The sequence below is a fragment of the Mycteria americana genome, chromosome 2, assembly GCF_035582795.1.
Source record: "Mycteria americana isolate JAX WOST 10 ecotype Jacksonville Zoo and Gardens chromosome 2, USCA_MyAme_1.0, whole genome shotgun sequence".
Taxonomy (NCBI): Eukaryota; Metazoa; Chordata; class Aves; order Ciconiiformes; family Ciconiidae; genus Mycteria; species Mycteria americana.
The window spans coordinates 148028821-148043118 of NC_134366.1; the positions used below are offsets into that span (position 1 = coordinate 148028821).

The window sequence follows — 14298 nt, forward strand, 5'->3', positions numbered from 1 at the left end:
ACAGGAATGACAGTCATAGGTTATCTAGAAATTTTGTTCTGCCATAGCAGATTTACCTTTCCAGTATGGTAAAAGTCTTTACAAGAAGCAGAAATATCTGTTCTCAATATCATCTCAATCAAATTTATCACAGATTCCCAATGCAATGAGTTCACCAGAGGCTTCCACTAAATTACAAACACAACCATTTTGCCAGTGTGATTACAACTGTTCCTTAATCTGGCTGCAAATACTGTTCCAATTCACAGTTCAGGAAACTGAACTTTATTATTTTCACAGCCCAGTCAAGTAATATTCGCATGCCACATAAAGAGCGCCTATGTCATCAAAAACACAAAAAGCACAGTTAAAAATGTCACATATATGTATTTTTAAGCTAAGGAAGGTTTTAGAAAAGTCACCACTGACAGATTGTATTGGCATTGCTGTACTCTTTCTCAGTGATATTAAAATGAAGACACCACCTTCATTGATTTAGGCAGACTCTTTGGAGGCTAAAGGGAAAGACTTCTTTTTTAATTACAGTTTACAAGGCAAGGTACAGTCATTAAAAATAACTTCTAAAAGGTATGCACATTACAAAAGCAAATATTTTTCTGTTCCTTACCTTGACAAAATTCAAAGTTCCCTTTTTTCCGGCAGTCACCTATCACTAAACTCAGTGCTCTCCAAGTGTTTCTTTTGACAGATATCATTCTCCACCAATCGCTCTGCTAATTTCCTCTTTCCTTTTCTGACTGGCACAGATATTATGTTCACCAGCCCAGAGATCAATCTTTTCTATTGACAACAACAAATGAAAAAAAAAAAAAAAAAAAAAAGAAGAAGCACATATCACAGCCAGTTTGAAGCACCACACCCCTTCATTTGCATGATAATAGCAGTCTTTTAAATAAAAAGGGAAGACAGAAACGCTATCATTCTAAATCAATTACCCACATTTTCTTAGTTAATATAAGGCAGTACTTTAAAACTGTATTAATTCTTTGACAAAGGCTGTTTCATAAGTTGCTCATTTAAAACAGTTGACATATAGAGGGCAACAAACTAAGGGCAGTCTGTACTCTACCATGAAAACACCTATTAGCTAATTCTGTAAAAATGCTTGGTTTTAAATACATTCATATAATACAAAATATTACATACTTTACCTGGTTCAACAGAAGCTCTAGAGAATCATTTATTAAACAAACATGGTTACTAAAAATAGAGACCTTGCAATTACACATCGCTATACTAATTTGGATTTGTAAGTCATAACAGCAAACACATTTAAACAAAGGGAGATGAAAAAGCTATTGATATATTTACAAATCATCCTCCCACTTTTGAAAAGGCAATTTCCCTCCCACTCCAACACCTACAAAAACTGTTTATTTGGGTTACACAAATACTTTGTCATTTGTATGAGTCTGTATTACAGCGTTGTCAGTTTTTCCAAGACATTAATATGCTTTTCAGGGGTTCGTAATTATGTCAAGGCAGAAAGATTTTCCGAGCCAGGCACACACAGTTACATACATGCTTCAATCTGCATCCACTATTCAGGTATTTTGGGACATAAAGTTAAGCATGCATAAGGATCTGGTCGCAGCTGCATGCATCTAACCGAGAACCCAGCCCCAACCCTCTCCTGGACTAGATCTTACTGCAAAAAAATGTATCGCCCAAAGGCATTTGCAAAAGATCACATTTGTGTTTGTGCTAGAAATTGCAGACTTTCCCACAAACAAGCACCCTCCTCAAATCAAAACAAACCTTCCCAAGTTAAAGTTAAGGTTACAGAACAAAGGAGTTCACCACTCCAAGTCCTTTCTTTCCCGTGTTCGTGGTCGGACGTTTCCCTACAGCCCTGGCACAAGCCAAAATTCTATTGATTTCAGTGAAAACGAGAGGCATGTAAGGACTGCAGGACTCTACCCAGGATTTGGCAACTGTGAGGCTTTCAATATCACACAACTGCCTTTGGCATTTGGAAAATAATCTCCAAAATGTGGTTAGGACTCCCCAGCAATAACTGCAATAACTGCTTTTCTAAAATGATTTTTATTTTGTATGAAATTCTCTAGTTGTCACCATGTTCTTATATAGGCAATAAATTTACCTTTCAGTTGTGCCTTATCATGAATTATGTATTTTTCAATTGTCCAGACTTTTGCATAATACTTTACATTTCCATAAATGCATACAACATTCCCTAAATTGTTGTTATTGTTTGATCTGATTTTTGTGGCCATAAACTCATGTCCCTACCAAAACTGAAAAATCCTTCACTGACCAAGTGGCCCTATTAATTTCACTGAGATCATTTAAACATTAAGTTTTCTACTGAGTGACGATAGCACAATCTGGTTGAAATATGGACTTACAGTGGAACATTAAATTAACATCATATTTTGGATTCAGAATTACACACAGCAGCCATCTGTAAAGATGTATTCATGTTTTGCTAACCTTTACTAATTTGGCCACTAGAAATAATTATGATCAAATATGTTAAATTATGTAACATAACAATTCAATATTTATGTCTGCTGAAGAGCATACTCCTTTTTCATAGCTGGTAAAAGATTTTTAAACTTCCTACTGTTAAGAAAAAAAAAGTTCTTACTCAAAAAAAAAGTACCCATCTGTCGTCCACTTTACAATGAAGACATCACTTCAACTTACTACTCTTCCTTTGTTTCAGCCCCACGTTCATTTTCTCTATATGCCACATTTTCCAAAGTGATGGATGCATTCTGCTATACCCATTCTACGCTAATCTCCTTTTTTAAATTTATTTTTGCCTCCTGAATTGTAAACTGCTGCTGTTGTTCGAATGTACATGCAAAATTGTCTAAAGTCTGAACTTCACTGAAAGTAGAATGCCTCAAACAATTTGTAGTCTTACAAGAGTGTTATAAAAAAGGATCAACATGTTGTATTACCATGGAAATTCTGAAAAACATACTTTCCCAAACAAATATTACTTTTTCTCAATGGTATGAAGTAATGAAAACCACATGTGTAAATCTGCGATCCGTGCAGTAGTTCAAGCTGCAGCTAATACAAAATACAGAGAGTGAACTCTGCCATATAAAGGATTCTTGTTACAGAAATATAATGTGAAAACCAGATGCAGACAGAAAACCTTAATCACAGATGGGAATGTAATCACTGGCATACAGAATACTTTTTTGATCAATCTCAACCATATGAGAAATGTATTTATTTTCTAAGGAATGCAATAACTCGAGAGAGTCTTCTATTTGAATTCAGTTAACCTCATATTCACAGTGCTTTTATCTTATATGTGGAGAGGAGGGGGATACACCCTGAGCCAAGATTTTTAGAAGAGCCATCGGCCCTGGCAAATCATTCTTGTATCAGCTTATCTTTCAAGGAATTAATAGGATGTAAAGACTACAAATATCAGGATCAGCCTCAAAAGAAATCAAACATTACTGCACTTCTTAGTTACTGCCAGAAATCCCTTCATCACCTAAGCACTCCTCTGGTTAAATTTTTCCCTTAATATGTGGTTCTTCAGAAATACAATGCTAAGAGCACACTGTTGCACTGAAGTTCTGCAAGGAGAACTGGAGTCCTACACCAAAGAATCTCCCTACTCCTTTATAAAAGCTGAAGAGTCATCGGTTCAAAACTAAGTTTACTTTGGGCTTCCTTCTAACTGCTGGAAGTCCTAGTGAATGCCCTCCACCCACACAGCTCATGGGTGTCAGCAGGAAACAAAGGACCGCAGCACACTGCAGCTATGCAGTTACATCAAGTGTCTAAAAGGCAGATTGCCTTCTACCAACTACCCAGACCAAGGCAAGACCAAGATAACCCCTTCCAGTTTTCATTGCTGGTGACATTTCTGCTCAACTTTTAAGAGATGGAAATACTACAGTGGTAGTAAACTCCTCACATGAAATATGGAAATTGCCCTTAAAAGCTGAAAATCAGGTTCAGAATTCAGGTCATCAATATGCTACCAGCAGGACCTACCTATGCGGTTACAATGCTCAGCACCTTCAAGCAACCACACTGCTACAGTTCATCAGACAATTCATCTAAGAGTTTCATTTGCCTAGATAAATTTTACACCTGGTGATTGAACTGGACTGTTACATTAAACTGCAATATAAAAAAAGCTTATGTTAGGAAATAAAGCTTAAGAAAGAAAAAGCATTCAGAGATGACAGCTCTCCAGGCTCTTGGGCACCAGCAGTGGTATTTTACCTCCTGGCAGTCCCTGACCCCTGCTGCACCCTCCTCCTGGAGGCACCCACTCTACCCAAGGATATGGCAGCTCTTTACACAGCACTGGCTGACTGTCACGGTTCACAACTGAGCTTTTTAAGGTAACCCAAAGTTGGTATGCTCTTATTTTAGTAGTACTAAACAACATAAACCGCAATGATTTGGTAGCTGTTACACCGGAGGGGAGAGGGAGTGACAAAAGCCTTTGATGGGCACAGAGTAGGCAGATTCTCCCTCTCTCTTGGAGTCTTTAAATTCCATTACCATCGTCCCATTTTAGGTATCTGCAGTAAGAGGACACAGTCTCTTCAGTACCCTACCACAGGACTCCCAGCAATGGCTCATCACAGGTGTTCATCGGACCAGCTCTGCTAAAGTTCCCGTAAATGTGTTTCCTTAATTGAATGTCTGTATGCTAGGTGAAATTTGAAGTCAACTACTTGCTTTTTCCCTCCTACGTGAACAACTAGCAAACCACCTGATGAAAATACTTCGATTCCTCCACTGCAACAGAAGATTTTTAGCTGTCTTGTCTCTTCTGCCATTTAACTTCACATTTCTGAGACTGCAGCATCGATAGATAGTGCAGAAGTCAACACTTAACGCTAAAGTAATACAGGATGGATATGCTTGTCTTATTTCTAAACAAGCATGCCTAGATTAATAATAAACTTTGGCCAGATATATATTTTAATTTGCATGTTTTTCATATAGCATCATCATCATGTGTGTAGAGTGCTAAAAATGGAGTGAAATCTTCCAGCTGTAAAACAGTTCCACGTGACAAAACATAGAGAGATCCTGAAAACTCCTGCTTCGTGTCATGTGTGAGCGTGTGTGCCTGTGTCTTTTTTTTTCCTCTCATCTAATTTCATCTGCGAGAGACTGTCCCTAGAGGACAAGAGAAGAGAGAACCAATTATATCCAGAGGTTGGTTTCCCCAAAATGAAGGCATCTGTTCCATGCCAACGACTTCCACATGGAAGAAAAACAGAACTTTGAAGGCATCTGCGTTCATGGTTGACAGTTGCAGATCTTAGGGTCTACTGTAATTGCCCAGCTGCAAACATGATTTGGTTGCTGCTGTTGTCAGCTGATCTCCTTGCACTGAAAAGAAGGGAGCTTAAATAGCAAATAGCTGGATAAAAATCAGGTATTGTTACAGAATACTGACACCTTTTCTCTTCTGAAGGAGGTATTTTTCCTGGTACAACAGGTTTGATGGAAGTAAATTGCAAAGTGGTGCTTAAACGAACATTTTACAAAATATTCTGCTTCAAAATGCTATTCTTTAAATAACGTACAAGTCCAAGCACAATGTGCTCATTATTTGTTAGTATTTCAGGCTGATATTTTGTAAGAGTGATTCAGAAACCAGTATGAATCATCAGCCACATAATCCTGCAGCCCACCTTATTTAGGCAAGTAGTCTCAGTAAAACCAAGAGTACACCTGAGCAGAAGCAGAGTTTTCACCCAAAATGCATATGGCAGATAAATAACTAGTATGATATTTATTACTCAACTCGCATCACTTCCAACATGAGTGGATACTTTCCAAAAGACACTTAAAGAAACATTACTGGTAGTTCAAAACTTGGCTTACAGCATTGGGTGCGACACTTGCAGCGAGATACTCAGCAATACTATGCGTCTTCGCTGCTAAAAAATCAAGCAAAGAGCTCACAAGAAGCTCATCCGAAGTAGCAAGACCCTTACTGATTTTCCAAAGCACAGCACTGAGTGCCATTTAGGGATCCAAGACTACTGATGGTGCAGTTGCAACAAAGACAATTAAAACCTGACTGGCCTAAGCAGAAAATGCATTTCCATTCCCTGTTCTCCACTCAACAGATAAAAGTGGATCATAGTTTCCAGAAATATTTCGTGCACCTCGTGAGGTTTTGTAGTTTTCTTACGTAGGACTTCTATTAATAGCTTGAAAGAAGGAAGACGCTGTATGTTAGGGAAACACCTTTTAATTCACCCCCCTCCAATAGAATTCTTTGTTATTCTGCTGGATTCCAGCTGCAATCCCGAACACACTCTGCAGCAATGGCACTCAGCCCTTCCAGCCAGGTAGCCAGACAGCCTAGGAAGGACGGTAAGGATTCCTATGCAGTTTCCCTTGCCTGGCACATACCTCAAATTATTATGAACACGTGAAGTAGTGAACCTGGGGGGACACAGTAGGCCTGACACTTCCTGACCACTTCTAAATTGCCTGCAGGAAGGACAAGAGTTGGGAGCGAGGACAATTAACACAGCCACCTGCTTCCTGTGACCTCCTGGGGAGCAGACACAGCCACCGATGACTTGCTCTGGCAGTGTCACTGAGGTCCTGCCCACCCTTCTCTTCCCAGAGAAGCTACGCGATAATAAAAACAATAGCAGCCAATAATAGCTCTGTAAGAGAAGGCAAAATTTAGGCCTGGACTTAAAAAAAAAAAAATTTTTTTTAAGAAAATTAACATCAAAACCTCCCCATGAGAAGAGGATGGGACCAATAAATCTCAGAATGTGGAAGGGAAATTATACATTGATTCATTCTTTAAAACTACTGTAGCTGTTATCTACTGTAGCTGTACACTTCTCTGGAAAATTTTGGAGCAGGCAGCTGACTTAAACACAGTTTAACACAGCTCTTGAGATACAGAAGTTGAGAAACCTGGCCCCATGGACTCAACAGGAACCTCTGAGAGTATTATTACAGAAGGAATAGACTTTTTCTCTCCTTTATATGGAAGTCTTGTCAGATAAGTCTATCATTTACAATTCAAAGAGAATGACTCACTTTACATTAAGACCTGAGCTAGCCCACTTAACCTTACATAAGATAATGTCATTAGGGCCATATCTGGATCTAAGTCTCAGAATTGTTCCAGCAAAGTATTGTTAAGATCACAGACGTGAGATGGGAGCACAGAAAGCCTGAAGGTCCAGATCCTCGAGCTGGTGTTAAGACAAAAGAAACACCATCTTCAGTGAGAACTGGGCATGTGAATACCATGGAAGACCTGAGCGCCAGTACTTTAATTCAACGCTTACAAGTGGAGCTGCATTAATTTATCACAGCACACGTGAAATGCACGTAACGTTCGGAAACTAAGCTAGTCTGTTCAGTTCAGTACAATGGTTTCCTTGCTCATCTGCAGCATGCTTTAATACAGGTTGCAGCATGCTTTTCCAGCATTAAGTGGTTTGCCAACAAGCTTTAAAAATAATAAATAGTACGGTCATGAAACAGCTTTTGCTTAATGGTTCCTAGAACTCGGTGACTTCACTCACTAAAACCCTTTCTATAGCATTACTCTTAAATACTTTTAGCAATGCCGCCATTAAAATAACATAAAAAATCATCCTGGCACTACCATCCATTCACAGCACACTCGCAGGTGCCATTATCCCTAAATTTGTTGGCAGCTTTCTCTGGCACCACTACGCTTTAATGGCTCTGGCAACAAACCCCACCTGGATGCCACTGAAAGCACTCCTTTGGAGCACTCTTCCCAAATATCCTTTGCAGCAGTATCATTCTGTCTCCTTTGTTGCATTCTAATCATCTCATTTTCTGGCAATAGCCTCACCCTCTCTCGCTGTCAAAGCCTGAGCTGGTCTAGGGCAGTTCTCTTCTTGAACTTGTCTAACGCATGTGTGAATCAATGTTGGGATGAATTTTCCAAGAGGATTTCAGGACAGTATCCTTGCTGCTCAGGTTGGGTGTTCACTTGCATTCCAGCTTTAAAATTCATTGTATTCTATCTTAGTAACACAACGTGACCAAACCAATGGGGAAGCAAAGCACAGGTACAAAACCCCATATAATTTGACGCTTCATAACAGAGATTATTAAGCCTTGGGACTACCAGAAGGCACACACAGATTTACTCAACATGCCACCCAACCTGTCATGACAGCATGGAGAACCAGCATCCTGATACTGCTGTTAGAGAAGTAAATGAAACCAAAAACAGAATACATATTCTGGAAAATAAATCATAATGGAAAAAAGTGGAGAAGCTTTGGGGGTTGGATGGGGTTTTTTTGCCCAAGCAATTTAAAATGACACCTGTGCCACAACTGAAAGGCGCATCTGTGTGGCCATCATCAGAAATCAAAAAATGTAGACAGTAGGTCTCCAAATAAAAGGAACCACAAAAGAAAATGGCTAGCAGTAATGACTACTACTTATGCAAATTGTATATTAACATCCAACAAGGCAGACATACATAAGCCCCCTAGAGCTACAGAAGTAACTACAGTCTTGTACAATTTGTAATGGTCATGCAACCATCTCCCCAGATGCTTGTCAAAATTCCTGTTTTTTACTCTCTGCATCAACCTGGCTTTTCATACATAATACCTATTTTATTATATGCCATTGCCTGCCACTGTGTGCAGATTAATTCCACTCCACTAGGTGGAGTCTTCTGTCTTCCCAGACAGCAACCTAATTTTCGAAAGAACCTATTATCCTCCATGAGCTTTGCATATTTACTTTATTATAAGCACCACAGTCTACCTGTCTTGATGGACAGAAAAATGGCAATGAACCAAATGCCTTCTTGAAATGACTAAAGAAATCATGAATTTTCCCATGAAGATCCCATGTCAGCGTGTTGCAATACGGGATCATTCAGGAATACTGTTGCTGTACAGTTCTGTACGACGCAACTGTGCTTTTATAATGACTAAATTCAATAAATAACACGGAGTAAAAAAAGGCGTCGCTTAAATAAGTCACCATATCATACATGCCCAAAAACTACATAGAAACAAAACCAAGTTGCTGAACTTCTTTTAAATTCTTTGTGTGTATTCAGAAATATTTTTAATATCTAGGATGCCCTTCCTTTCCAGGCATCCCAAAATGTGTTACAGAAAATGAAAGGGAGCATGAAAGGATTTCTCTCCATATTCACATTTCCATTCACAGCCACTGGAGTTAAATATGGCAACTATTCAAGAGGAACAGCAAAACTGCATGCAGCATTTTTGGCAAAGAATAAGAAAAACAGAGCACTCCCATCAATGTGTTCAGAAAATTTAGATAAGAAAATCTGGATACCCTACATCCAGCTACAATCTTTCTTTTGGGGTTGGACTCTACCCCGACTCCTGTGAAAAGTACCAAAAAATCCCATGACCAAAGCAAGAAGCCCCTTGGTTTAAAAACTCTTCAGGCAGACAGCATCTCCACTAACACGCTACGACAGAGCATTTGCTCGGTAATACTTGCGAGCAGAAAGCTCCACGTAGGAGCCGAGCACTAACGCGAGGCTCCTCAAGGCTCTCGCATCCCCGGGTCAGCCGAGGTAGGGCCTCCTCAGCGCAGCTTCTGCTGTTGGCAGATATCACAAGCTATTTAAGGCTACAGACATTTTGCCCCCATCGGCCGTGTTTTTTGTAATATTTACTTCTCGTACATATGTCTATAACTATGTATACGTCCCACAGAAGGTGAGGTTTAACAGGGTTAGCTTTGTTGGGGAAAAGAAGGTTTGGAGGAAAGGAAACAACTTTCATGTTTAGAAGGTTTGAATCTAGTGACTGTCACGGGATGTAAACACTCTTCTGGGGAGGGAGGCTTTTTGTTATGTTTCAGGAGTGCACAGAGTTTTGGATAAAATCTGTATAAATAATCATCCCTCTGTCATTCAACATAAATTTATGCACATGTGTGCACACAGTTATGTTTGGGAATACAAACTATAAAGTAGACATGCCACAGACTTCTAGACAACCTACCACAAGCATGGATCTCGCACAAAATCCATTCTATATTTAAATTTCAGTTTATTGAATTTTAATTATTTCTGATCTGTAGATCACTTTGAGGAAAATCCCCCAAGGTCAAAAGCTTACAAATCCAATTGCAAAACCAAACAGAAGCATCAGCAAGGCCCTTTCCCATGCAGACACCTGCCAAAAAAACTGAGTTCCTGACCACTAGATTAGAATCCAACTGCTAAAACCTATTCTAATATTAAAACCAGGTAATTCTCTATGTTGAAATAAAGAAGTAAAAGCTCTCATTTTATGCTGCACGTTTAACTCGTGTACACAGGGTTCTATAGATGTAACAGCGAATTATCACTTCTTCATTTAGATCCTTATTTATAGAATTAACAAATGCATACCCTTTTCATTAGATTTTTTTTTCTTTTTAATTAAAAAGCAATAATGTTATTTTCTCTGGAGATGCCTCCGACAGAAAATTTATGCTCTACCAATGCTGTGCTTTCCAGGCTCATAAAACTCACTTGGGTTAGCAGCTCCACAGCAGCAAATATTTCGTATATATGCATTCGAGCCTGATTTAATCATTTAATTTAACCATGGAAAAAGTTACTTCAAAAGCCCCATTAACTAAAATGTCCTTGATGACCCAAACTTAAGATTTGCATGTATAGCAGGAATGAAACAAGCCCAAGAATGTTCTGTCATACCTTGAACATCCTTTACTTTGCACGAGGTCCTCAGTAGTAGGTAAAGCTGTATTGTTGCAATGGGGAAGCAGTCACTCGTAATTTTAAGATACAGTCATAGTTTATTAATGAAATTATTTTAAATATACGAGTTAAATCCTTTTACCAATAGTGACATTCAGCTATCCAATGCCATCTTTACAGTCCAAATAGATATGGTCCTAATTGCATAATGCCATTTTATCTGCTGAAGATAAAAGTGCCGATAAACAAAAATGCACATTAGGCAGGAGATTTTTCAGAATAGATTTTTTTTTTAAATAACCCACTTGCATTAACAAAAGATTGCAATGGCTTCCAAATTATAGGGTGTTATTTTTAGTGGAAGTAGTTCAATATTCATATTGGAGCAGATGTAGCAGTTTAACAAAACAGCTCTTCAAATCCTGCACAAATTGAAAACAGGAAAACTGATTGCATTTTCTCTTATCACTTTCCTTTTCTGAATTGACACTTTTGGCCTTCTGAAAATTTACACATGGCTTTCATCTCAACAGCACCTGCTGATCAAACAGAAACCTAACATTTTCATGAAAATGGTATAAAGGACTAGTTTTCTTTTTACCATCTTAAAGGGCATCAGCAGTCCACTTGATGGCAACAATTGCTGAGTAGATGGCACACTCAGAATACATTTTATATTTTCATTACACTTACTTTTAAAAATGAGTTAAATCACTAGTTGCTCTTTCATATCAGCTCTTTGTCTGCTTTAAATTAATTTCAATCTCTATCTCTGCCTAACCCTGATGGGTTTCCTTCTACTGTCAGCTAGACTTTAAAGAACATCTGAAAGCCTTTGAAATAGTAAGACACGTTGTATGTTCTGCAGCCACTGGGTCTTCTTTATATATGCATTTATATACAATCATATAAATTAATATATACAATTATGCATACACATGCACATATTGCACAGACATTTCTTTTTACAGTTCTTACTTATACTAAGGAAAAAATGTGTGTATATGTATCATTGAGCTATAGTCTCACTGCATTGCATTCCCTGAGCACTGTTGATAGAGCATGTTGAGGAGGGATAAAACCAATGTGCATTTATTTATTTTAAAGTTGTTCTTTTGTTTCCTTTGCAATCTTCAGACTGGGAGAAGGTCTAGCAGGTGCTCTGGAACTTGAGCATCAAGACCAGGTTGAGATGCTGCCACTGGCAAACATGGCGAGCACGCAAACAGCACCATCAGAAGTCCTTGGGCTCTTGCAGAAGTTTAAGGTATCAAGTCATGTATATAAAATATGAAACATAAGTACCTTGTTATCCTGTCTGCTTCTGAGCCTGTAAACTCTGAAGCACAGCAGCAGGTAACAAGGACCATCTTCCCTTGTACATAATTCTAGGTGTAATTAAAGATACTCCTGAAACCTGCTATGTGTCAGCTTCTTAACTGATAGAGCCCTAACCCCTCTGAAGTACTCTGCTGCCATCCATTACCATTCTGCTTCAGTGATAAGGTAACCTGAAGGCAGAGATGACATACAGTAATATATGTGCCACTCCAGACAGTTGGTTCGTGAATTTCAGTGTTTCATCATGCTCACTGAGGCAATCGCAAACCTGAAATGTCAATATGTTCAGTCAATGGAAGTAAAATAATGGGGCTCTATTGTCTTACCCTATCGATCCGCTGCTGTCAACAAGAATACATGCCCCCCTGGCTTTAAACAAATTTTAATTAGGCTTTTAGTTAGCAGATCATATCTATATATCTATTTGTGCAAACACTTGACAAAGTGAAACAGCAATATAAATATTTTAAACTTTTAAATATATTTTAAAGGTAATTGTTTAATGTTGCTTTAAGAAATGATCGCTGATAAAGCCGTTTGCTAAGGCAGTGTGCGTGCACGCACTTAGCGTACATGTCATCTTAATTTTGCCAGAACTGAAAAATCACCATCAAAAGTCCAAAACAACAACAACAACAAAAAAGCCCACCAAACAAACAAACAAAAAAAAGGCCACTTTTCCTAAAACCCGCGGTCATCCTCTGCGGGGACTTGGGAAGCCAGGAGCCTCCACTGAAACCACCCCGACACTGACGGGGTGGGTGCCCGCAGGCCCGGGCGTGACAGCCCGCTCCTGTCAGCACCCTCACGGGAGAACCAGGCTTGCGGGAAGGCAAACCAACTCTCAGCGCCGGGAGGGCGAGCCCACGCCAGAAGGACGCCGCGGTTCACCTTGGCCCCAGCCGCCACCCCGCTCCCGCCCGGGGGCTCTCCCGCCGCGCCGGCCCTCTGCCCCCCCCCCACCCCCGTCCCGTGAAACACCAGACAAGCCGCTCTCCTCCTTCGACTGCGTTTGAAGTGGGGTCCCTCAGGAACCTATTGTTCTCCGGCCACCTCCTCCCTCCCCCCGGGCCGCGGCGAGCCCGCCGGGCGACCCCCTCACCCCCCCGCCGGTCCCCTCAGCGCGGCCCGGGGGCGGGGGCAGGCAGCGCCCAGGCCGCGGCCGCCCCACGCACAACAAAAGGCAGATCCGTTCTCTCTGCCGGCTAATCTCTGCCTGTAAATCCCCCGCCCGCTACGGGGGGGAGATAAGAGGTTACATCTTCACTTCTCCCCGCTCCTATCGACTCGTGCAGCGCCGAGAGAGCCGGGCGGCGGGGGGCGGCGAAGGGTGTCCCCCCGCCCGCCCGCCTCTCCCCGCACCGCAGGTGGAGATTACCTTCCGGCGGAGGGAGGGGGGGAGGCGCCGGCGCGGCCCGGGCTTTGTGCGCCTTAAACGCACCTCGCAGCTTATCTGCGGCCTCCGTGGCCCTGCCGGCGCGGGGGGAGCGGGACGGCGGCGTGCATCGGGGCGATTACGGTATCAGCGCGGCCCAGATGGAGGCCGGAGGATGCACGGTGGGTGTGAGGGACCGGTGCTGGGGCGGCACGGCGCGGCCCGGGGTCCCCGGGGAGGCCGCGCCCGGCATGAGGGGAGGCGCCACCTCCGCGCGGCCCGCCGGGTGAGAAGGCGGCGGCTCCCTGGTCTGTGCTTGTCCCTGACCTCAGGCCGGCAGCCGACCCGGCTCAGCTCCTGGAAGCTGCCCGAAACCTCTCCGGGATAAGGACCCTGCCAGAGACCCAGGGGAGCGCAGCGCTGGCTCCCCAGGGCTCCCCCGCCTGAGGTCGCCTCCATTTCCACCAAGGCAACGTCCTCATGACAGCCTTCACCTTCAGCCCAGCTCCCGCTTCGCAGACCATACCTACGTCCTGCACAGAGCACGATGGCTCCTGGGCCAGAAATCTCCTGGCCCAGCACAGGCACAGGATGTACCCGCTCCCGGTTTGGCCAAGTACCTGACCCAAACCACTGAGCCTTGCCCATGGCGGAAGAGCCTGAACACAACGCTGCCACTATGAGCAGTGGCATCGTTCGTCACAGGATGAACAATAAGCCAGAGTAGGTCCCTACGCTTAACACTTCAGGTTTTGAGAAAACAGAGGGGCTATTTTGACGGGATTCATCAAAGAGGACTGGTTATCGTGCGGTACAGGAAGGGAAGGCAGCAAAGCAGCTTGGCCTGTCTACCACAAGCGCAGCCAGCCAGCAGAACGGCTGC

At 41.9% G+C, this 14298-nt stretch overlaps 1 protein-coding gene across 4 annotated transcripts in view; it reads right to left on the bottom strand.

Moving 5' to 3' along the window:
- The window catches only part of RUNX1T1 (RUNX1 partner transcriptional co-repressor 1), a 117503-nt gene that overhangs the window by 95979 nt on the left and 7226 nt on the right, over positions 1 to 14298 (bottom strand). For 2 of the 4 annotated variants that reach the window (XM_075494918.1, XM_075494919.1), the window contains exon 2: positions 608 to 780. The exons of the other annotated variants lie outside the window; for them this stretch is intronic. In XM_075494918.1, the coding sequence (XP_075351033.1) occupies positions 608 to 695 (88 nt within the window). In that variant the 5' untranslated portion in view covers positions 696 to 780. The remainder of the gene's footprint in view (positions 1 to 607; positions 781 to 14298) is intronic. 4 annotated transcript variants of the gene reach the window in all.